Genomic DNA, 23,914 nt, shown 5'->3' with positions numbered 1-23,914 from the left:
ACTGTGAAGGCCTACCATATTGAAGGCTCATAAGATTAATCAACAGAAACATTACATTGACCATTGTTGTGATATTATTTGCTCTTCTGCTGCCACTCATCTCTGATAGATGGGATTACCGCTGCATCCCGATTAAAACGGAATTGCCTGAATACTGGCTGAAAGTAGCTGGGGAGTTAGGTAACTTTGCACATACTACCTGACTGTCCCGTCAACGACAGGTACTACAGCTAATTAATAACATGTACACCAAGCTACATGTAATAAACATAAATTCAACTTTACTTACAACTCATGTATACAGCGAGAGGTTGATGCTGAACTGACTTTACTCAAGGTTGAACCATGAAATTTATCACATGTATTCCACTTTTTTTAGCCAATTCATTCATTCATTCATTCATTCAAGGAGCAGTAAATCACTCTCCATATTGTTACACAAGGATTTAATGTGTCTCCAACCCTTGTCCCGTCTCTCTATGGGGTCTTGGAGGTCTACATATCGGCAAACAAAATATGCATTAGCATACAAATCTGATGTCTACTCATCACTAAAAAAATTAAGTTTCTGGGTCAACATACCCATTGTGAACTGACCGAAGTAACCATTTGCAGTACCGAACCCTAGAAAAAACTGTCAGGTTCTCTTAAATGTTGGGCAGTGGTGGGTTTGTATGGTTTGGCTTTTAACAGTTTTGTTGCTTTGTGGGTAGAAGATAATGACACATTAGTTTGTATGGCGAGACATGACAAGGATTTTGTTGGAGTTCTCTCCAAGACAGCTCCTATTTCATCAATAAACTTGTCTGAGCATATGTAATATTCAGTGGCGGCTCATGAAGATTCGTGTAGGAGGGTCATGTTATGCTACTTGTTTAACATCACACCAACACAATGAAGTCTTTTGATGACAGAAGGATGGGAAAGAGTTAGGATTGGGAAGGTAGTGGGCATGGCCTTAATTAAGGTACAGCCCCAGCATCGTCTGATGTGAAAATGGGAAACCACGGAAAGCCATCTTTGGGGCTGCCGATGGTGGAATTCGAACCCACTATCTCCTGAATGCAAGCTCACAGCTGTGCGACCCTAACATCATGGCCAACTTGCTCAGTGGTCACGTTATGGAAATACAGACATGGATACCATAAGTCTAAAATACTCAATAATAATAATAATAATAATAATAATAATAATAATAATAATAATAATGCTATTTGCTTTACGTCCCACTAACTACTTTTTCGGTCTTCGGAGACGCCGAGGTGCTGGAATTTAGTCCCGCAAGAATTCTTTTATGTGCCAGTAAATCTAGTGACACGAGGCTGACATATTTGAGCACCTTCAAATACCACCGGACTGAGCCAGGATTGAACCTGCCAAGTTGGGGTCAGAAGGCCAGCGCCTCAACCGTCTGAGCCACTCAGCCTGGCTTTAAAATACTCACATGTATTTATACATGAAAGTATCTGTATAAATAAAATCGTAATGACTGTGTGTCTGTACGTTGACTATTTTGGCGAAATTTATGTACAGTTATACATTTCAGGTGTAATAGTGACCATCTGCATATTTTTTAGCTTTGGTGTCTGTTTGTTTGTGTATAACTTGTCAACTACTGGATATATTTCTACCAAACTTCATATTTAGAATCCACCTGTCCTTGGTAGGTTTTAGGGCCAATATTGTTTCTAAATTTCTGAACTGACTGGGGGTTTATACAAAACCAAAACTGTGAATTTGCACTTCCACAAAATATACACAACCAAAATTAATGGAAATCTACCTGCCCTAATGGAAATCAATTTCTAAACTGTTTTTACTCATGTGCATCATTTTGATACAAGGATTAATAAGAGAGATATTATTAATGGACCGTTTTTCAGTACAAGTCCCACCGGACTTAACTCAAGAGCGGGTGCATGTAAAGCATATTTCTTATAACTTGAAAACTACTGAAGGTATTTTAACCATACTTCACATTTAGCATCAGCCTGTCCAAAGGTAGGTTTTGAGGTCCATACCATTTCAAATTCCCAGAAGGGACTGGGGGTTTATAGGGAACCAAAACAGTGATTTTACTCTCCCACAATACTGTATTTATCACACCAACCTGACTGGAAATCGACCAACCTTGACGGAAATTCAATTCTAAAACATTTTTCTCATGTACATTTTTTCGACAGGAGGATTGATAAGGGAGACACCATGAACGGTCGGTTTTGTAGGCTAAGTCCAGCGGAGCAGATTCATTTCCTATACTTGCAATTTAAAAAAATCTTATTCACTGCATGTACAGTAATTTACTTCAATATCCGTATACAATGTAGAATACCGTAGCAAAGCATGGGTACATTTGCTAGTAAACAATAAAAGACAAAACACTTATCATTAATACTTATGTCGGATCCATCCTACTCTTTAGCTGTAGCAAATCTCTTGATCATAGCCTGAACATTTTTACTTCTCAGTTGTCATTGCACTTCTCGGGAATATATTTATCTATATTCAGAAATACAAGTCAGTGAACTGTGTAGTTTTTTTTTTTTCTTTCTTTTTTTTTTCTTCAGGGAACTACCTTCTTGGTCACAGTTTGCTTGTGACCAAGGCTGTCTCATTACAGTGGGCCTCTTCCCCAAGAAACATAACCAGTGGCAATGTTTGGAGACCATGTACTTTAAAAGTCTGCTCTACGGTCACATGGAGTTCGTGACCGGGAGCTGATATATATATGATTTTATGCTCTATCCTGAAGCTAGATTTTGCAGTTTAAAAGGAACAGTCACCTTCCTTATGAGCTTAAAACCTGAATTTTCCTGTGTATAATGTACTTAGAAGTAAAAATGAAAAGACTTATCTTTATTGGGAGGGCACATGACTGTGTGGCATTAAGTGCTAGCCGCCACTGGTAATCTTTGATGCTGGGTGTTACAAGTGGCTGAAGCAACTGTCCATATGAATCAACGGTGAGTTTAGTATCATTTTCTCTTTGTATGGCCAGGGGCCATCAATGCTGCCTCTGGCTCTGTAATGGCATTCCTTTCTCCCTCTTGGGGCACTGAACATACATCTTGCATCTCAGAGATTCTCGAGTGGCCACTGCCGACCAATTATCACCCATTAAATCTGATGCCAACTGCAGCACTTACCATTTGTAAGCTTCTTAGATTGTCCAAAGGAAGACTGTGGTTCAAATGAGGCCAACATAACTTTTATGGGATTATATGTGTCTTTAATAAAAACTTTTTATGCATAAATAATACAATTCGTATTTGTTTCAAGTATTTATCGGTAATAAAAAAACACAATACATTAAACAGTACTATTGCCCTTGAAAATAAAATAGGATTTTATACAAAAGTCTCAAGAAATAACAACTGTAAATATAAGGGGAACTTGTAATTCTCATTAGTATTTGTGACAATGAATATTTCCCCTTCTCTCTCTCTGGTATAATCAGAGAGATCATAAATCTATTTACATAACATACAGAACTCACACAAATGCTGCAAGTCTTCATGAATGAGAAAGACACAAATAAGGAAGGAAATCTACTTTCCACATATTTACCACTGTTAAGCCAATTATTCTGACTTATTTTGGCAGTATGACGTATGATTGGTAACTTTAAATACAGTACTATCATAATGATTATATGAATTCAGTTCAGCCAACTGTAAACCTGCAGAAGTTTGTAGGTCATACTAAATTTTAATTGGGGTGTCCTGAATAAATTTTTTGTAGATATATTACAATATATCAAAACACAGCTTATGTATTCTAAACTGAGATTTAATACTATGAATGAACATGAGGATTGCTGGCTGACTCAGATTCATACCTGTTTACCTAGATGTGATATGTTATAGATATCAACAACTGTACAATTCATTGCATGATAGTTATTCACTTTCGATGATGAGAAATGGTGACTCAATAAAATGGTCAGGCCATGAGGCAGGTGCTGTTAAAACCAAATGAGGCTTGTTAAGCAGAAAAATGATCTGTAATACATTTAAAAAGAAAATGTTTGAACTAATTGTACGTTTTCATTACTTCATTCATAACAGGAGTGAGCTACGTATTTCATTTATGTGTAGTTAAACAACTTCCCATGTTTAAACTAATAAATGGTATTAGCAAATCTTTATAAGTTGCTTATTAAAATGTTTTTTTTTTTCAGTTAAAATTTAATCCAGGATGAGAAGGAAAGAAAAGAAGAATTAATAGTTGTGGCTGAGGGGATCTGAAATGAGTTCTATTCTGATCACCTAAGGTTGATGTTTAGGTGATAGAAGAGAATCATGTTCTTCTGCCGTACAAGCCAGTGGTTCTGTAACAGTGGTCTATGCCACGGACATGGCCTTAGAGTGAAATGATACATAGATGAATTATCAGACTTAGATGATGGCAGTGATGAGACGAGCCTTGTAATTCACTATCCTCTCGCTGGTCTGAGCAATGCGCTGAAAAAGAGAAAAATAATTGCTATTTATAACATCATTTTCATGTGAAGTCCTACTACTAAGGTATACAAGATAAGTCAGAAAGTAAGTCAACCTATTGCTCTGAAACAAAGACACACACTTATGTAGGATTTCTGCTTGCTTTGCTTTCAATTCATACAGTCTCTATATGACTTGATTTACCTTTAAGTCGGTGTACTTTTAAAGATATTATTTAGCTTTCTTCTTCTTCTTCTTCTTCTTCTTCGTCTTCTTCTTCTTCTTCTTCTTCTTCTTCTTCTTCCTCCTCTTCTTCTTCTTCTGTTATGGACTCTGTAGGATTAGGGGATTCATTGTCTCTCTCCTTCTCTCCTGTTCTTTAGCAGACATTTTCAATATCCTCTTTTCTTGTCTCCCCCATTGGTGCTTTTCTATCCTGCGGTGTACCTTTCTCTGTCATTGAGCTCCAGCATATTGGCTGGTGTATATTTATTTCTCCAGTTCTCTGTCCCTTCCACCTTGATCCCTATCTTAGTCCAGTCCTTCCGGAGTTTGACAACCCACTTGGTTCCTGTCTTTCCTCTCATACTACCCTTTGTCTGCCATATTATTCTGGTCATTCTCTCCATCTCCAATGTGATCACATGTCCAGAAAATCTTGCTTTTGGGTCATATAGCTGTCAGCTTGTATTTGGAGGATAGTGGGTCTGAACTGCACTGTTGGCAGCCACAAAAATGGTTTTACATGGTTTCCCATTTTCACACCTTAATCAAGACCATGATCAATTCCTCCTCACTCCTAGCCCTCTCCTGTTCCGTCATCACCGTAAGACTTATCTGTGTTAGTGCGACATAAAAAAAACCTGCTCTTCTTTATTTAGTCTCATTTCTTCTAGATCATCCTCATGTTTAGGTACAGTTTGGTCCTTGATCATCATTCCCTCCTTTCACCTCTTCTTTTTATTGATTAGCATTAAGAATCAATGATCTGGTAAAAGAATATCGAGAATTTCATCCCTATCACAGCTACCTATTGCCACAATTTTATTTACATTTATCACTAATTTTATTGCATGCACATAAACTTGTTTTTCTCTTGAATGCAAATTCATCAGAACATTTCTTTATAGAGTACATCTGGCCATGGAGCAGATCCATATCCATAGTGCACCAGTTAGTGCTATTAGCTGCCTTCCTAGGAGGCCTGGAATTGATTCTCAGTACTGCCAGAAATTCATAATTGGCAGGAGGGCTGGTATGTGGTTAAAATGGTACATGCAGCTCACCTTTGTTGGGAGTGTGACTGAAAATTTAACTTTTTATCTTTACCACAGAGTATACAATCAACAGGACATAGCCTAACTTTGTTATTCTGATGGTGACAACAGCTGATATTATAGCAGGTGTGGCCACCTCCTCCTCCCTCTTCTTCAAGTTCCATATCCAATCCCATAGACGGTGGCAATCACCCTGGAGAAAGCACCCCTTTTTTAGTTAACTTGAAGAGTTGTTTGGTGTTGCTGATGGAAGTCCAGTCTTTGATGTTTTGGGGCCATGACATCAGTGGTCTACCAGCTCCTCACTTGCCTTCTATCTTTCTTGAATAACAGATGTAGAAGCCCATACTTTCTACCTTGTAGAACATGGCCTAAATAAGCTGTTTTCCTGGCTTTGATCATGTTTGTCAGCTCACGCTCAGCTCTCCTTAACAAAATCTGTTCAGGCAGTTCTAAGCATCCTAAGCTGTTTTCCTGGCTTTGATCATGTTTGTCAGCTCACACTCAGCTCTCCTTAACAAAATCTGTTCAGGCAGTTCTAAGCATTCATATTTCAAAGGCCTCTAATCTGTTCATGGAGGAAGCTTTGACAGTCCACGTCTCTACTCCATAAAGCAGTGTTGACCAGACATAGCATCTCAACAGCTTGTCTGAGTTTGAGGTTTAGATTATCATCACAAAAGAATGATCTCATCTTTTGGAACGATGATCTCAATACTGCATTTGATATTTTTTTCAGGGTCCAGATTGTCTGTTATGGTGCTTCCAAGGAACTATATGAACTGACTTACTCTGAAAAGTGGTGGCAAAAGGAGCTCTGGTTAAGACGCAGCAGGTTGTTATGCTACTTAGGTTCCAAAATGGTTAAAATATAAATATGTAAATAAATACAATGTTAATTTTAATCTTATACCAATTGTATAGTATTATTAGAAGTAATTTCACATACTGTATATGAGTTGACTATGTTTGTAAGTACAGGAGATATTATAAGTAGAATTTTGTAAACAATATAAATTTATTAAGGATGATGTGTGTGTTTAATAGAAAAAATTATTAGCATAAATTGTATAATATTGTATTCTAGGAAAATTTTCTTCGTCTCTTGTTAATTTAAAATTTAGTGCTTGACAATAATGTATTTTAGTGTACCATTTGCCACCGAGGTAGACACCTCATTTGCAAATAAAGAGATTTTGATTTGATTTTGATTCAGTGTTTTGATTATTTAATGAAATGGAGACAACTTCGTGGTTGCTTCTGCTAAATGGAAAAATAAAACAGTACATTCCCATGCTCAAAATTTTGTTCTCTATTTAGGTTACAAATACCTATGTGTTTGATTTTTATAATAATTATTCATTTTCTTCTTCTTCTTGTCCATTTCATCCACTTTGGGGTACGATAGATCAATCAATGGTTAGTGAGTCGTGTTTTCCTGTCCTCCCAGTAATTTTTGATCCTTTCAGATCTTGCCTTCCTCTCTTTTCCAGAAATTCTGTATAGTCATTTGGGATTTACCCTGTCTTGAAACCTCTTTATTTTATCTTTGGTTATTTTCTTCAAGGATCCATCTACATGCATTTGTTCTGTAATTAGGAATTCTCATAGGTCTTTCTCTGTTTCCTTAAACCAATTCAGCTTGGTTTTCTTATTGCAGAAATAGTTGACGATTCTTTTATTTTTCCTTTTTGGGTCCATTCTTAGGATGTGGCCATAGAAGTCAATTCTCCTTTTCCTTTTTGTGTTGACAATCCTTTCTGTTTTCCTATACAGGGTTTTATTGCTGATGTGTGAAAGTTTGTTATTATGGAATTTGGGGCCTAGAATTTTTTGTAGTATTTTCCTTTCCCTGATCTCCATATGGACCATATGTAGTTATAGACAGTGTTTCTGCAGCATAAAAGGCTTCAGGCTTGACTACTGTATTATAATATCTGATATTGGAATTACATGAGAGAGACTTTTTGTTATAGGTGTCTTTCATAAGCTGGAAGGCTGTTTCTATTTTGAGTCATCGATATTCGATTGCTCTTCTCAAGACCATTCCAGCTGATCATTTTTATTATTATTATTTATTTTCTAGTTATTTGTTAGATAATCAAAATAATTAAAGCAAATAAAATAAAATAATTAAAGCAAGATAAATTCTGGAGCTCTCATTATATCACTACAGACTTCGGTACTTACCAGAATGAGATCCTGGATGAGGTTGGCAATACCTCTGTTAGCAATGACGAACAGCCTTGTGATGGGTCCAGGGATACCAGCCTGGTATCCATCGTCCCTCTCGGCTCCTGCTCCAGCATCACCGCTTGATTCAGTGTTTCCACTACCAGCTACCAGCTACAAGTGTTAGGATCACATATTAATATGCTGAATATCTTGGTACATAATTCAGACTGGCTGGTCCTCTGTCATGGGAGTACCATGAGATCATTGTTATTCTTACTATGAACAAAGGATGATAGCATACTAAATTGGTTATTATTTTATGCTGTAAGAGAAATAAAAAATGTAGTCTATCTGTAGGAGATACTAAAATTAAATATATTGCCTTAAAATTAGGTTACACTCTCAATGTAAGTGCTTAAAATAAAGAAGAATTGACAGATATTACTATTCATCATAGTGTGATGCTTAGTGTTCATAGAAAAATTAGTTCATCAATTTGTAATATATTGAGAAATGGAGATAAAAGGTAAAGGAGGCATTGCCAGCCCCACTCAGGAGAAAAAAACAGCAAATGAGATGCTGCTATTACCTAATAATAGAGACCAACTCTACAAAGTTCAGAGAAATTTACAGTAAAATAGGTTAATAATAATAAAGAAGATAACGTCTTCATCTTATTTCTGGATTATGGTTGAAGGTATAAATTCCGGTGCTCTTCTGGATACCACATGATATTTCAAGTGAACATTTCATCCTGTATTCTCCTCGATCTGAACTTTGGTCATCATATTCGAAGACTAGCGTACGGACTCGAAACCTCGTCAAAACAGAAGCTGAACCAGAGACCCTCCAACAATCACAGAAATATCTAGTGAGCTCAAGGAGATAAATAAGTAGAAATATTCTCAGGAACAAAAAAGGAGTTTGCCAAAAAAATTTTGAAAATGACAGATGAACAAGGATTTGCTATGACATAAAGAAAATTCTCTTGATTGAATACACATTTTTGAGTATAACATTAGCTTATTGTTAAAATTGAGTTTCTTTTCTTCATATTTCCTGTTCTGGAAATCTTAGGACATTGGGAATAATTCTAATCTAAACTTGATATACAGTTCCCTTAATTTTGAATCATATTTTAATATTATTTGGTTCCTCTCTTCCTAGAAAAAAAATTACCAGCAAAAATACACCAATATTACTTATCATATGTTGTTTGCTTTAGTAATTCATTATCATTACATCCATTAGATTAAACGTATACTTTACGAGGGAGTTATTTCAAATTGTGATCGTGATTGTAATGTTGAGTTGTGGTTTATGTAGATGGGATTGATGCTCAAGCACACATTACCTGCTGTTGACAATGGTACTTTATGAATATGGACACACTCACTTGCAGAGTTCAAAACACGGGTTGCTGGTGGCTGTTGGTGAAAGATTATGATGCTGTACATGTCCAAGGAGTATAGAATATTGAAAACAGTGTTCCTAATCATAGTAGATGCACTTCAAGAATGCTTGCTGCAGGCAATCTTCTGAATTACACTGCTTTTTCATGTCAAACATCCATTTGGTGGTATCTGAAATCTCTGTGGTTTGACGATGAAGCTATCACATCCAGCTACAGTCCAGAAATATCTAAAAAAATACACGAAGAGAGGAGAACAAAACTGATCATGTATCATCACAACAGCAATGAAATTTAAACCCATATCAATGCTGCAGAGTGAGTGAATGTTATTTAGGGTGATAATATCTTCAGTCTGATTCAGCACCACCTTGAACTGCTGAAAATATAGGACATTGTGTGGCTGAAGGTCCATCTAGGTGGGATGATTCTGACCGTAGGTATCATAGTATGTCCTGAGCAAGACAACTGGACAGTGGCAGCGTTAATGACCCCGCAGACCCCGTGGGGCAGGGGAACACATGGCTTGTGAGGGGCCCATGACTGTTTCTTACTTCAGTAGCTGAAGAGTGATTTTACTTATTGATAAAGCTACAGCACACAACAGAGTATTATTTGTATTACAGAGGGTTATTCCAAACTTAGGCCACTGTAGTGCAGAGCTTTCTTCATCAATAGCAGTACGGTAGTCATTTCTGGAAGAATGCGGATTTCCCAGCCTGTTCCAATAATAACCATCCCTTGTTGCCAATTGCAACAATCAACAAGGCCTTTGAAGTAATTAGCCAGGTCTGAGAACCCAGTAGTCAGCAAAGATGTGATAACAAAGACATCCCCCTCATATAACCTCGAAATACTGAAGTTTTGAGCCTGTTTAGAACTCTCGGCAGTCAGTGCAGTAGTTAAGTGGGCCTATGATGGACGGTTGAGTTGTAAATTATTTGGTCCTAGGAACGAGATAATTTCTTAATATTGTGATGGTCAGCGTGTTTCGGTTACTATAATTGCAATATGCATTTCGTGTATGTTTGTGTGTGTGTGTGTGTGTGTGTGTTCATACCATATATTATTTTAATTCCTTTGGATTTGAAAAATAAATTGTGTAACTTCTTCACTTCTTCTTTGTCCTATTATTATTATTATTATTATTATTATTATTATTATTATTATTATTATTATTATTATTATTATTATTATTATTATCATCATCATCATCATCATCGTTGCTGTTCACTGTAATAATATATAACCTTGTACTACGAAATAAACTTGTAACTTTCCTTATCAGAAAACGAGGGGCCTATTTTCAATTATTGTGGGGGCGGGCCCTAAGCTTCTTAGCGCCGCTGCTGCAACTGGGAGAAACTCTTTCACTTCATGGGCAAGAAGACGGCTAAATTGAAAAGAAACATGATTTCTTTTGTCATTAGACTGGACTTTGAGACTACTTGTAGTAGATCTTGTGGCAAAAGCATGCCTTTTCCACATTACTGGTGTCCCTGGTAGATGTTGCTCCAGTAACTCTATTACATGGCCTTGGATGTGGACTATGTCAACCATTGTAGACATATTTTGAATCAGCTTGCATTGGCATGTTTATAGTGTCCAAAAAGACTGGTCACTTACGTGTGAAATATCAAATGGTCGTAACTTAAAACGTAACTGATCATGACAACATATTTTGTGTATTTGCAATCTAAATGTCAATTCCTTTCACAAAAACCACAACTTACCTACAATTGTGATCACAAATTTTGATAACTCACTCATTGGTATAGCAGTTTTTTCTGTAAAAAAGATAAACTTTTAGGCTTGTTTGCCTGTATAGTTTCAATTCTAAAATAAATAAATATTCAATTAATTACTCTTTATCTGTATGTATATGGTAAGATTATCAAATGCCTTCACTCTGACTAAAACATTCCTTAATATTTTTCTTTTTTCTACATTGAGAAATAACCAGTTACATTTAGGAAATTGATACCTGTTCCACTCTGTATACATAGACACAAGCTAGTGGTGTACATAATAATGTATACATGTCTTCTTGTAATGATCAGCAAAATGACATATACAGAATGTAATTGAAATAAGGTATATCCGTCTAACAGGTGATAGAAGACACTACTCTAAGCAACCTATGCAAAGAAATTGTCAGCTATCTTTATATTTAGCCATCTTTATATTTAAAATTAAATATTAAAAAGTCAGTGTTTTTAGGTTTTTAATAACTATTCAGGCAGCAGTGGCAAACTAAGTCTGCTGTAGCTAAATGGGATTTGGGCGAGACAAGGTCAGTGAGGGGAAGTTGTTGTGTAATCCAAGCATAACTATGCTTATTGACAGGGGTGAGGAGGGGAGGAAGTCAGCTGATAAGAGGATAGTGATGCTTGCTACGTAAAATCCCTATGTAAACAAATTGCGCTCCTGCCATTGTTGTTACAACAGCACGTAAAGGATTGGAATATTTGGACCAGTAAGACTGTGTAGCCTACTAGTAATTGTGAAACTGAGTGTTTGATTGATTGACTATTATTTTAAAGGACAAAATAATTTCGATGATCAGCCCCGGCATGGAAGCCCTCAGAAAACAGCGGCAGAAGCCCAATCACTTGGGTGTCTTCGACTGGGAAAACTTTCTTGATACATTCGTTCCACCCTTGCTCTATTACGTCTTGCCTCACTTTACTGTAAATTAAAATCATATCACACATTTCATGATTTGATAAAGCCATTTTTCCTGTACTCAGAGTTTGTCTACAGGTCGCCGTGCACTGATCTCGAGGCATACTGACCTACAATGCACAGCTTTGGAGGGGAGGGCAACCTGCAGAAATCACAGCTGTGTTGACATTCTGTTCAGCAGAGGGGAGTATCCAGTGCCTTCTCAAAAACATGAAGTTTTGCAATTTATTTTGAAGATGTTTGCTTAGAAAAACCATCTGCCACCAGCAGTTCAAATGGCATACCTTATTTCAATTACACCCTGTATAGGATGCGGGAAAAATACCGTCCAATACAGACCAGGTTAAATGGAATCAGTACAGTTAAAATGAGGAGAGAAAACAACCCTTTAACACGTAATTTTCATCCACAGTTAACTGGAGGAAGTATTACAACAATAATTTACTATCTGGGAGTCTCCAAGGTCATTCTGCTTGGTCTCATTTTATTTCATTTGAGTGAAGGGAATATTGTATTCAAGTAAAAATTCAACATCCAATTTTTCACAGATGCTACCTTTGGTGACCAATGACACAAAAAAAGTGTGTTTTGAAACATAACGAGAGTTGGGAATGAATTTGGTAAAAGTAATGAAATTATTTGCAATGAATACATTTTTACTCATTTTTACTTGTAATTTACTTCCTGAAATAAAATTGTAATTGCTACTTGTTTAACATTCTTAAATGCACAAATTTGACCAATTATTAAGGCCATAATCAAGACTGATGCAATTTTAAACACTGATTACAATAATCAAGACTGATGCACTCAGCCATTATTCTTCTGGCAGCAATCACAGAAATGAATTACAGTGTTGCCAGACCCAAAAATAATACTTCATAAGACAGCACTCCAAAATTTTGGAACTTTAAATTTATTAAGGTGGAAGCCATACATTTCGACACACATTGCATTGAAAGTTTGACAACACTGGAGCTCCAGGACTCGCAAGGCATCATGTCAAGGGTATAAAGCCAAAGACACAATTTGCACTCATTCATTGACTCGCAACTTGTTGTGGTTACTGGATGAGATTTGGATAACTGTGTTAGTACCACAACTTTGTGAGTTTGCATATGACCAATAATGGAACCAGAATAAACATGTAATGGCAAAGGGACTGAGAAAATTCTTTCCCCTTATTATTTGAATAAATATATTAATTAGTTGGCCCTCAAAATAATGAGACTGTAAGCATGAAAAATATGTTTTGGGAGCAGTCATTTTGAAAGTTTCAAGGTGTCATGTTTCCTCTCACTTAGTGACGATAGCCACTTAATGTATCTATACTAAAAAGAAACAAAATGAATTTATAGTCGGTAGATGCAGAGTGGGTTTCGGCCCTTGGGTTTCGTCCCTTAAGAGGCCATGGCTTGTCCGTGGTCCAACAGCTCTGTACTCTGACTAGCCAACCGAGCAGAGGAGAGGTGGCCACGGCTCTACCGTGGCTCTACGCCTCTGCATTCGGGAGACGGGTCTGGGACACAGTGCCGGACAACACGCCTGGCCCCACCTGTCGGCGCCCTGAGAATGGTTTTCCATGGTTTTCCATTCTCCTGCACTAAGGCGAATGCCTGGACAGTTCGTAGTGCAGGCCACGGCCGCCCACCCCCTCACCTTCTCCGCACATCTCCTTCACCATAACAAATCTCCTGGCCTGAGAGACGGTGTCACCATCTAAGAGGCCCACCTCCCCCTTCAGGGGAGGAATGAAAGTGTTTAGTAGTAGTATGAATTAATATTCTTTTCCTTGCAAACTTTGGTATAATTCCAATACCATGTGAACAAAATGTTAGTGATTTCCTAAGGATTGGCACTCTGTGAAGTAATTACAAATTTAATGATTGTAATTGTTGTAATTGTAATTAAGTAAAATATTTCTCAGGTAACTCTGATTCAACCCAATTACTTTTATTTCATACTTTTTGCATCATATAACTGTGATATTAACCTTTATATTGCTGAGATAGTCTCTTTTGTAAAAAGCTCTGTGAAGAATTACTTTTCTTTTGAAGTGTTTGGAGCAGCATCTTTTCAGTATTGTAAATGTGATTTTGAACTCAGAAAATTTGTGAGTTTTGGTTTTTTGCAACTTCTTGCATAAGAACTTGTGAAAATAATAACTGAAAAATGTACAAAGTCTTTGTTTTGCTCTCTAACAGACCTAGAGCAATAACACTACTTGCATCATCACAGTAGTGTCCAATTGGACTAAACACATTACCCTGTCATTCAAACATTGGTTCTTCTTTTTATCAACCTTTGTGTACTTGGTTTGTCAACATCTGCACTTTCATTATAATTGCTGTCATTACTATCATCATTATTCTCAAAGTCACTAAAATCGGAATGTTCATCTTCCGATTCTAATGCAGATAAAACCCTCATAGCTTCAGATTCGTCAAGAATGTGCTTTTTGCTGGTGGGCGACATAACTTATTCATCCCTGATTCAGGCCTCTCTGTTATGGGCGCAGGAGAGTAACAGATATTTTCCGCGCTAACAAAGTGATGTAAAGACTCTTTTGAGGCACTTGAGCAGCAGACCTTGTCTAAAATGACATTACAATACTTGTCCCAGTTGTTCTGGATGATAACTGCGATTTAGAAGGTTTGTTCCTTTCCTAATTATAACTTGTCCTGAACCCTTATATCATGATCCATGATTATTGGAAGGCATTTTTCCTATACACTCTAGGAAAATGACTGGTAATAACATCACATTCCAAGGAACTACATAGTATACATATGGACCAATATCCCTGACATTTGCAGTATCAAAGAGATCTCAATCTATTTCAGTTTCAACAACCTGAATACTATAAATACATTTCTATGATAAGTTATTCTAATATTTAAAATTACATTTTTACACATCCACCAATAACTAATAATTACAATGTTATTTAAATAATATACTTTTAAACTACAGCCTAATATCACAACAACTATTCCAAATATTACAAATTATATTTACAAAAACAAAACAGTTTAATAATGTTCTAATTTTAAAAGTTAACTTCAAATAGACTTACTGTGTTATTATATACCAAGACATTGCTGAGACTTTTTTTACAAGTCGTATGTTACTTATACAGCATTCACGTTACAGAAACTTGATTAGAATGTTGCTAATTCTATTATTGAGAGAAGACTTAAAATATGGACCAAATACAGGCTACAAAATAAAATACAATGGAGGTTATGAGCTAAATATTTCTCATTTGTAATAATTATAAGTTCTTATATACTGAAGTATTGTATTCACTTTTAGGGGCTTCATAACCACATCATCAATTGTTAAACCAGAGTTGCCAAGTATCTTGATTTAGGACAGACTAGTTTCCGTGCCTGTCTTCGACAGGTTGGTCATGTAGGTGGTTCATATACATGGAGAAAATCAGTCTGATTGGCAGCCGGAGTGAAAGTATGGTCGAATGTTTCGGTCAAAAGAAACGCTATCACATGACAGGCTCTATGCAATGTAAAGGAGCACAGATTCTCATTTTTCACAAACAGTACTTTCCTGTTTGCTTGTCTGTCTTGTAATCTACCAATACCATGTTCCTCAGCTGGGATGGCATGTCCACAACCTGTGGTTCCATAGTGCAGATTGAATAGCTCAATCAGTATGACGGACCAGTGTATAGTCATCAGAACATGTATGAACCAGACAAATGAGATGAAAAGAAAGTTACCTAACTCCCTAGCTCCTCCTTGCCATTATACACCTGGCAAGATAACTCCCCTAGATTGTGCATGATGTGGACGACCACTCATGACCCGCTTCGGGACAGGCAATGCATTCAAGAATCAGGACTGGAAGATCGCATTTACTATTCCTCCTTTCTTTGTTGCAAAAGATTCTTTGGTAAGATTAACATTAATGATGGCAGGATACACAAAATGAATAATATTGTAAATATTTCCTTCATTATTCGTTGGTCACATGGTGTAGGGGTAGTGTGTCTGTCTCTTACCTGGAGGCCCTAGGTTCAATTCCTAGCCAGGTAAGGGAGTTTACCTGGATTTGAGGGCTGCCTCCAGGTCCGCTCAGACTACGTGATTACAATTGAGGAGCTATTTGACGGTGAGATAGCAGCCCCAGTCTAGAAAGCCAAGAATAATGCCTGAGAGGATTTGTTGTGCTGACCACATGACACCTCGTAATCTGCAGGCCTTCGATCTGAGCAGCAGTCGCTTGGTAGGCCAAGATCCCTTGGGGCTGTTGCACTATGGGTTTTAGTTTGGTTTGGTTTTGTCATTTGTCATAGGATCAACTTGTACTACACAAGATCAAAAATTTTATTTTCTACATTTTTTGTTATGTAGAATATATTAATAGGACTGGTATTAACAGAGATATTTGTGAATTAATGTTTAGACCTTTGCCATAACTACTATTTCACGTGGCATGAATAAAATTATTATAATATAATAGTGTGTGGCCTCCGGACAGGCCTATACCCAACCTCCACATCTGTGAGGATGGGGCCCTACATAAGATGAATTCTAAGATGGCACGAATACCCAGCCTACGGGCCAGAGGAATTAACCAATGAATGTTAAAATTCAGCCTAGACTGAAGTGCCTTCTCCCCTGAACTTAAATAGCAATTTTCATTACATTCTATTGCTTCATGACGTGCATAGACAGTACACAGGCAGACATGACAGAAATTTAAAAATTGCATTTCCATCTTATTCTGGACATGACTGACAGATAATATCAATCCTTTAAAAATTCTGACCAAAATACAGTCAAAACAGACATTTATATGGGTAATTTCTTCAACAACTGGTCCTCAATCAATGATGTTGGGTATCTGTGAATTTGTATGATGTAAGATTTGAATAATCAGATCAGTTGACCAAACAGCTGGGCTTGATTTGTAGAACAAATATGTTGTACAGGTATATCATTACTAGGCTATGTCATAAAGTTATGAAAAGAACCTTGTGTTCAGATTGAACTAGGACATTATAATCAAGTTCAGCTATAACATAAAATTGCTGTGATATAACAACAGTTGCTGTTGATTCTGTTTTGGAGCTTGGGACATCTTTGGTCATCAGTCCCATATACAATAATTTATAACAGAATATGACCAGTTAATCACTTCTAATCAGTTCAAGTCTTAAAGTGTCAGTTGTGATTTTTGTTGTTGTTGTTGTTGTCGTCAGTCTTTTGCTTTGTAAATGCTGCCTATGTTTGGTTAATTTTTTTTTTTTTTTGGTGAAAGAATGAGGGACAGGTGTATGGTAGGGTGATGTGGACATGGATCTCAGAAACAATTTCATAGAAAATTGGAAATGAGATTTAAATAAAAGTTTTCATAAAACTTCTGTAGCTATCCAACTTAATGACATGCTTTCTGGATCATAGGATATAAACTTCGTGGTTTTGATCCATATTGAATTGTGATCACAATAATAATTAAACTTATGTCGTAATGGTCCACCTTTTCAATAGTATGTTTACATTACATGTTTACATTACATTTCTAATCTAGAAACTAGTTTTGACCTTGGCTAGCCATAATAAGTCTTAATGCAAAACTGTACTAACACATCCAATAACTAAAACAAATGTACAAACATACACAAATGTCATTTAAAAGTGTTAAAACATCTGGGATGAACTATGTGCACAACACGTAAAATATGACGAAATTAAAATCAGGCTCTAAAATTCTTAGATGCGTTGCATCATGTCAAAATGTTCCATTAGTGCTTGTTATTAAAATATCATGAAAATGCTGAAAATTTCCTTTGTTGGATATTGTCGATGATTGAATCAAGGATGGCACATGAAGATATGATTAAATAACTGGCACGTTATCTTCGTGCCTTGATTCAACCATTGACAATGTCCAACAGAGGAACTTTTCAGCATTTTCATGATGATATTTTAATAACAAGCACTAATGGAACATTTTAACATGATGCAACGCATCTAAGAATATTAGAGGCTGATTTTAATTTTGTCATATTTTACGTGTTATGCACATAGTTCTTCCCAGATGTTTTTAACACTTTTTAATGTCGTTTGTGTGTGTTTATACATTTGTTTTAGTTATTAGGTGTGTTTGTACAGTTTTGTATGAAGGCTGATGATGGCCAGCCAAGGCCAAAACTAGTTCCTAGATTAGAAATGTAATGTAACCATTGTTTAATATAGTATTGAAAAGGTGGACCATTACAACATAAATTCAGTTATAATTGTGATGCTTTTTGGATTCTTGCATAGTAACAAATTAAAAAATAAATCATCATTGTCAAATTTTGACATTTCTCAGGATTTGTAGCATATTATCTCAGCAGAACCTGCTGACAAGATAAGGGATCCCCATGAAATAAAGTTGTTACGCATTAATGATTTGCGTAGTTTGAAAGCTACAGTTGTTTTATTCATCTCTTGACGGAGAAGTGGTAAAGTAAAAGTCAAGGCCCTCTTATGAGAACAAAGCCAAGGCCAGTGCTCAAGAGGAAGATTGGCTGTAAAACATGAACACATATAGATGAAACAAATATAAGTTCCTGTATGTTATTTTGTTAAAGGAGTGTGTAGAGATAAACAGTTTATGCTGAAAAGTAAGGAATACTATGAAAATTTGTATTAGTGTTCCAAGAAATAGTGAGACATGCTTCTTTAGACCACTGTGCATGCATATGAATAGGGCCTGGATGTTTATGACATGTCGTATTTTATTTCTTTGTATTATTTCCATGGAAAATACAAGTTAAGCATGAGTTTATCTTCGGTGGCTAAAATTATGCAATTTTGTCATTTTCTGGTAATTTTTCATATTGTGGTCATATTTCCCTGTGAATTTTCGTGTTTTTGTCTTATTTTTATATTTTTATTCCATTTTTGCATACCTGCTTTAAATCGTCTCAAAGGCGGATTTTTCACATCCCCTAGTTGTTGTCTGTAATTTCTTACAATTATCTTTCTTAGAAATATATGTGAGGGTAAGCTGTGTAGAAAGAGACAGATGCGTATAAAGTGACATTATAGTGAGCCTGAAATGAACTCTAATGATTTGACTTATTTCAAATATGACCCAATAATATACCTGCAATGCTGAGCGGTCTTTTTTCTGTTACAAGTCAGTGTTGCGTGAAAATAGATCGCTCCCTTTTGAAAACTTCAAAATATATATAATTTGATATTGTAATTCTTTCTGATCGCCCATCAAAATGTGACATTTATTTCATTCTGTGCAGAGTCGAGAGTTGCCTCTGGATTGAGTAATTAAATTAAAAATATAATAAAATTAATATTATTACTTATTGATTATTATTGAACGTTCTAGATTTTAAACTATATTTTCAATATAATGTTAATTTAAACAGCGGCAAGATTTTGAATATATCGAAAATGTGACCAAAAAACTTTTGTCACATTTATTGTCATAATTTAATACATTTTTAGGTCATAAATGCTTGCATATTTCTAACATTTTTAGGTCATAAACATCCGAGCCCTACATATGAAAATAGCAAGGAAATTCAACAGAAGAACTTTCATACTTTTATTTCACTAAGTATTTTCATTAAAATTCATAATTTTTCTTTTTAAAATCCCCAAAAAGAAGATTTCTCACATATCCAAAGCACACACGTTGCAGTAGAGAAGCTGTTGTTAGCAGAAAACAGAACACACAGAGTATATTTTAAACAATGAGAGCCAAAGTGCTGCAAACTGTAAGGTACAAACTTTACAAGAAATTAGAGAAGGCAACAGATGATCTAAGTCTAGTAGTAATCTCTATATAGCAATTTTTGTAACCATTTATCCGAAGGAACAGTTAAACCAATTGTACTCAGAACTGTCCAAAATGAAATCCTGTGATGAGAATAGGTACGATGATAAACCCAACCAACAGAACAGAGTCATACCTTGAACAGCCATCTGATGTGTACACTGAAAAATGCTCCAGCTATAATCCAACCATTCCTTACTACAAGTCAAAGTATCAACTTGACAACATTAAGGTCAATATCTTCGGCAGTTTGGCAGAAGTTACTAAGTCCAAAAACATAGTTTTGAGATAAATGGGTTTTAAGAAATCAGTGATATATGATTCTATATTACTGCAAGGCTATTGCACCTTTTGGTCTAGTTCTTTTTGCAATGCTTTCTACTATGTTTACATATTAAGTGATTAAGTCCACTTAGACACTTTTGCATGGACGTCAATCTTCAAAAATTGACTTCACATTAAAGGGTAGGGTACCCAAACCCCCAAAATGGTTCATTCTATTAAAATAATGACCACGCCATTGTGTAGAACGTGTTTTATTTACCCCAGTAGTGCATTTATTTCAAATTCGTAAAAAATGGACTTTGTCACTTCTGCCTGAATTATACTTGGACTGCAATTGGACATTATAAATTTTCCAGCTAATTCCTGGTTTCCAGCATTTCGCTCCAGTGTGCTAAGTTGGGCTCATCAAGTGGTAAAAAGCACACCTACCAAGATGCACGGCTAGTGCATACCATGGAGGCCACTGCATAGGCTACTTGGAGCCACCAGCAGTGCCAATGCACTATGAGAGACTTTGTCTCATTTTCAAAACTTGATGCCTGCCTGGCCATCAGGTGATATAAATGTTGATTCCCATAAGAAACCTGAAATTGGTATTATAAATTTACTCATTTGGGACAAATATTTCAGGTTCCCCATGGGAATCAACATCTATATCAACATTAAGGTCATCGGTTTAATGGTTGGTGCGAGAGGTGCGATCCCATGCTTCTTCACAAAAGTCTGCAAGGACTGCTGTCTGGACAATGCATTTGTTATGAGTATTGCAATATTATGCAATCATTTCAATGGACCCTAAACTACAAAATTTTTAAAATGATTTTTCAAACCCTCTTATTTTAAATTACAAAATCATAGTGTTCAGTTGTCCGACTCGTTGGCTGAACGGTCAGCGTACTGGCCTTCGGTTCAGAGGGTCCCGGGTTCGATTCCTGGCCGGGTCGTGGATTTTAACCTTAATTGGTTGATTCCAATGGCACGGGGGCTGGGTGTATGTGTTGTCTTCATCATCATTTCATCCTCATCACGACGCGCAGGTCGCCTACTGGCGTCAAATAGAAAGACCTGCACCTGGCGAGCTGAACCCGTCCTGGGATATCCCGGCACAAAAAGCCATATGACATTTCATTTCATTTCATTTCATAGTGTTCAGTTGGCCTTGTCTTATGGTAATTCCTGAGTGGGGAAAGCACATTGTTTGTTCCGAAGCAATAAACATAAAATAATTCTTAATATCTGCAATGTGTCTTTAATAAAGGGAAATTTGTATGACTATATATTTTTAAAGAGGCCACCATCTTCATTCTACTGCAACAGCACACCGATGAAGTATCAGGTTCAGAGGTGCCTCTATATCACTTCACTTGGCAGTTTGGGGAACTTATCTCCACACTCTGCTAATTTGTTTTCTGCACAGGCATGAAGCATCAAGGCCAGTTTGACTTTGCAGTTCTGTATGGAAGATTGTTGACTGTAGGTTATGGTCTGCGTAAAGGTTTCGATTGATTCCCGGCAACGACAGCATGTAAACTTAACTGGCTGTGTCGTTCGTATTAAAATATCCTTAAATGCCACTGACCTGAGCCCATACTAAACTGCAATCTTGGCAACAAAAAACCAGGGACTAACCAACTGTGCAATCTAGGCAGGCTTGAACAGTTCCTTTCTTGGCGTTCCTTCCAGAATTAGCCATTCAGCATTTGCACTACGCAGTGAATTCATTGCATGATATTTCAAGCAAGCAGTCCGGCTCCATGGCTAAATGGTTAGTGTGCTGGCCTTTGGTCAATTCCCGGCAGGGTCGGCAATTTTAACCATCATTGGTTAATTTCGCTGGCTTGATGGCTGGGTGTATGTGTCGTCTTCATCATCATTTCATCCTCATCATGACGTGCAGGTCTCCTACGGGTGTCAAATCAAAAGACCTGCACCTGGCCAGCCGAACATGTCCTCAGACACTCCCGGCACTAAAAGCCATACGCCATTTCATTTTTCAAGCAAGCATACGGTATGCAATTTGAATGCAATTGGTCAGCTAGTGGAACTTAAAAGAACATACGTAGGTCTAATATGTGAAAGATGATGACATACTGGTACGTAGCTGGTGGGCAGTTCCTGTAAAACAATTCCTCCTAGTAGTAAGATAATTTCCTTGGACAACAGTGTCTTCTTCTTCTACTTCTTCTTATGGTTCTATCTTCTTCTCAAGGAAGTATGGTGACCATCATGAACAAGAGTGTAAGTTGTGTAAAAGCAAGAACTGTTTGGAAATGAATGTCTCAATAGCACTTGAAAGTAAATCGTTTTGTCTGATTTTCAGTCCTGTTATCATCATCATCATCATCGACTGTCTTCAGTTTTTCAGGTGCTGTAAACAAATGCCCTCCACTTGTATCTTTGTATCTGTCTAGGTAGGTTTCTTCCAAACCGATCTGCTGCCACTCCAACGCTTGTTCCTCCCCTCTCGTTTGATCATGTCAAGCTACCTTTTTCTTGGTCTAGCCCTGGGTCTATTGCCTTCAACCACAGTTTACAGCCACTTTCTTTGAGTTCATTTCAGTACCAAATGGCTTAAGTGGCCTTAAGTAAGGTTTCACTTAGCAATTGTTTAACTTGGTCCTGCTGACGTACCATTTGATTATGAATCTTTTCCTTTCTGATTTTTTGGACCATTGTTCTAAGATATTTCATTTCCACTGTTTGGAACTTGCTAATATATCTACTGGTTATTTTGTCAGTTGCATATGCAAGTGTAGGGGATAGCCATAAAAAGTCAAATTTAGGGTAATTGCAGATATGATGTTAACTAAAACATAAGAAGTCAATGCAAAGTGAAGTGCCACTCTCCAAATCACCTATCATGCTGTCAACAGTGAGAGTGAAGAGCCTTATGGCATGGGTAAGCTTTGTAGACCCTTTACCTCAGGTATATTGCAGTTTGTCATACGCCTGATGATCATTTCCCTTCCTTTTCCAAGTAAAAGTCTATTTTTATACTTTCTTCATTGTGTATGTCAAATTTCAAGTTTGTAGCATCTTAGGGAGTATAGTAAATATTTCAAAAAGAAACATGTGTACAAAAAATTTCATTTTATAATATATATTGTATGTCATACTACACTGAGCAAATTAAAAGCATTTTGGGTAACATTTTGGTACATCACTATTATGTTTTACTCATTCCAACAACTATTAGACAATGTTTACACACATTTGGCTGTCATTTGTTATCAAGACATGCATATTAATTTAGGGTAGGCCTATACAGAACACGTATCAGGAGGGTTCATTGAAAGAAGTAAGAAAAGATTTAACTAAAAACTCACAGATTGAGGTAGAACCTCTGGAATCACCACTTTCAGATCTCATTTCTGAAGACATTTTGAGCACAAAATATAATTTAAACCTGAGCCTTACTTTCATTATTTAGTTTGAATTAAGAAATATTATTGAATTGTATACTGAAGTATCATAATGAGCTTCTGAACTGGTGGAAACTCTTTGCAAATCCCCTCTATTTAAACTGACAATATTGTGGACAAATTTTACATCTGTAAACTTTGATTTCCCAATGAATGTGCTTTCCAAAACATCTCTCCTGATATCTGTGCAACCTGTAATGCAGTTGGGGAATGTTAGTAGGAAGTGAAAGAGGTGGTTTCTTTCATGTTGAGACTAAGGCTGGGTGCAAACAGAGCCACTAGCCACTGCCACTGCTGGCTGTGACAAGCTGGGGATCTGTATATTGTATGCAGTTCTAACAAATGCAATGGGGACAATGACATTTGTAGTGGCCAGCCAGGACCACTTGCCACAGCAGTGACCATGTC

General features: G+C 36.6%; 1 protein-coding gene across 1 annotated transcript in view; it reads right to left on the bottom strand.

The window, feature by feature from the left end:
• Positions 1-3,213: 3,213 nt before the first annotated feature.
• LOC136872270 (uncharacterized) overlaps positions 3,214-23,914 on the bottom strand; it is a 141,418-nt gene continuing 120,717 nt past the window's right edge. Inside the window, exons 7-8 of the mRNA XM_067146094.2 lie at positions 7,910-8,065; positions 3,214-4,463 (exon numbers count right to left, since the gene is read on the bottom strand). Coding sequence (XP_067002195.1) covers positions 4,398-4,463; positions 7,910-8,065 — 222 coding nt within the window. The 3' untranslated portion in view covers positions 3,214-4,397. The remainder of the gene's footprint in view (positions 4,464-7,909; positions 8,066-23,914) is intronic.

This window comes from Anabrus simplex, chromosome 1 (genome assembly GCF_040414725.1).
Source record: "Anabrus simplex isolate iqAnaSimp1 chromosome 1, ASM4041472v1, whole genome shotgun sequence".
Lineage (NCBI taxonomy): Eukaryota > Metazoa > Arthropoda > Insecta > Orthoptera > Tettigoniidae > Anabrus > Anabrus simplex.
The sequence above is the reverse complement of the archived record's forward strand: the minus strand, read 5'-3'. Positions and strand labels throughout refer to the sequence as shown.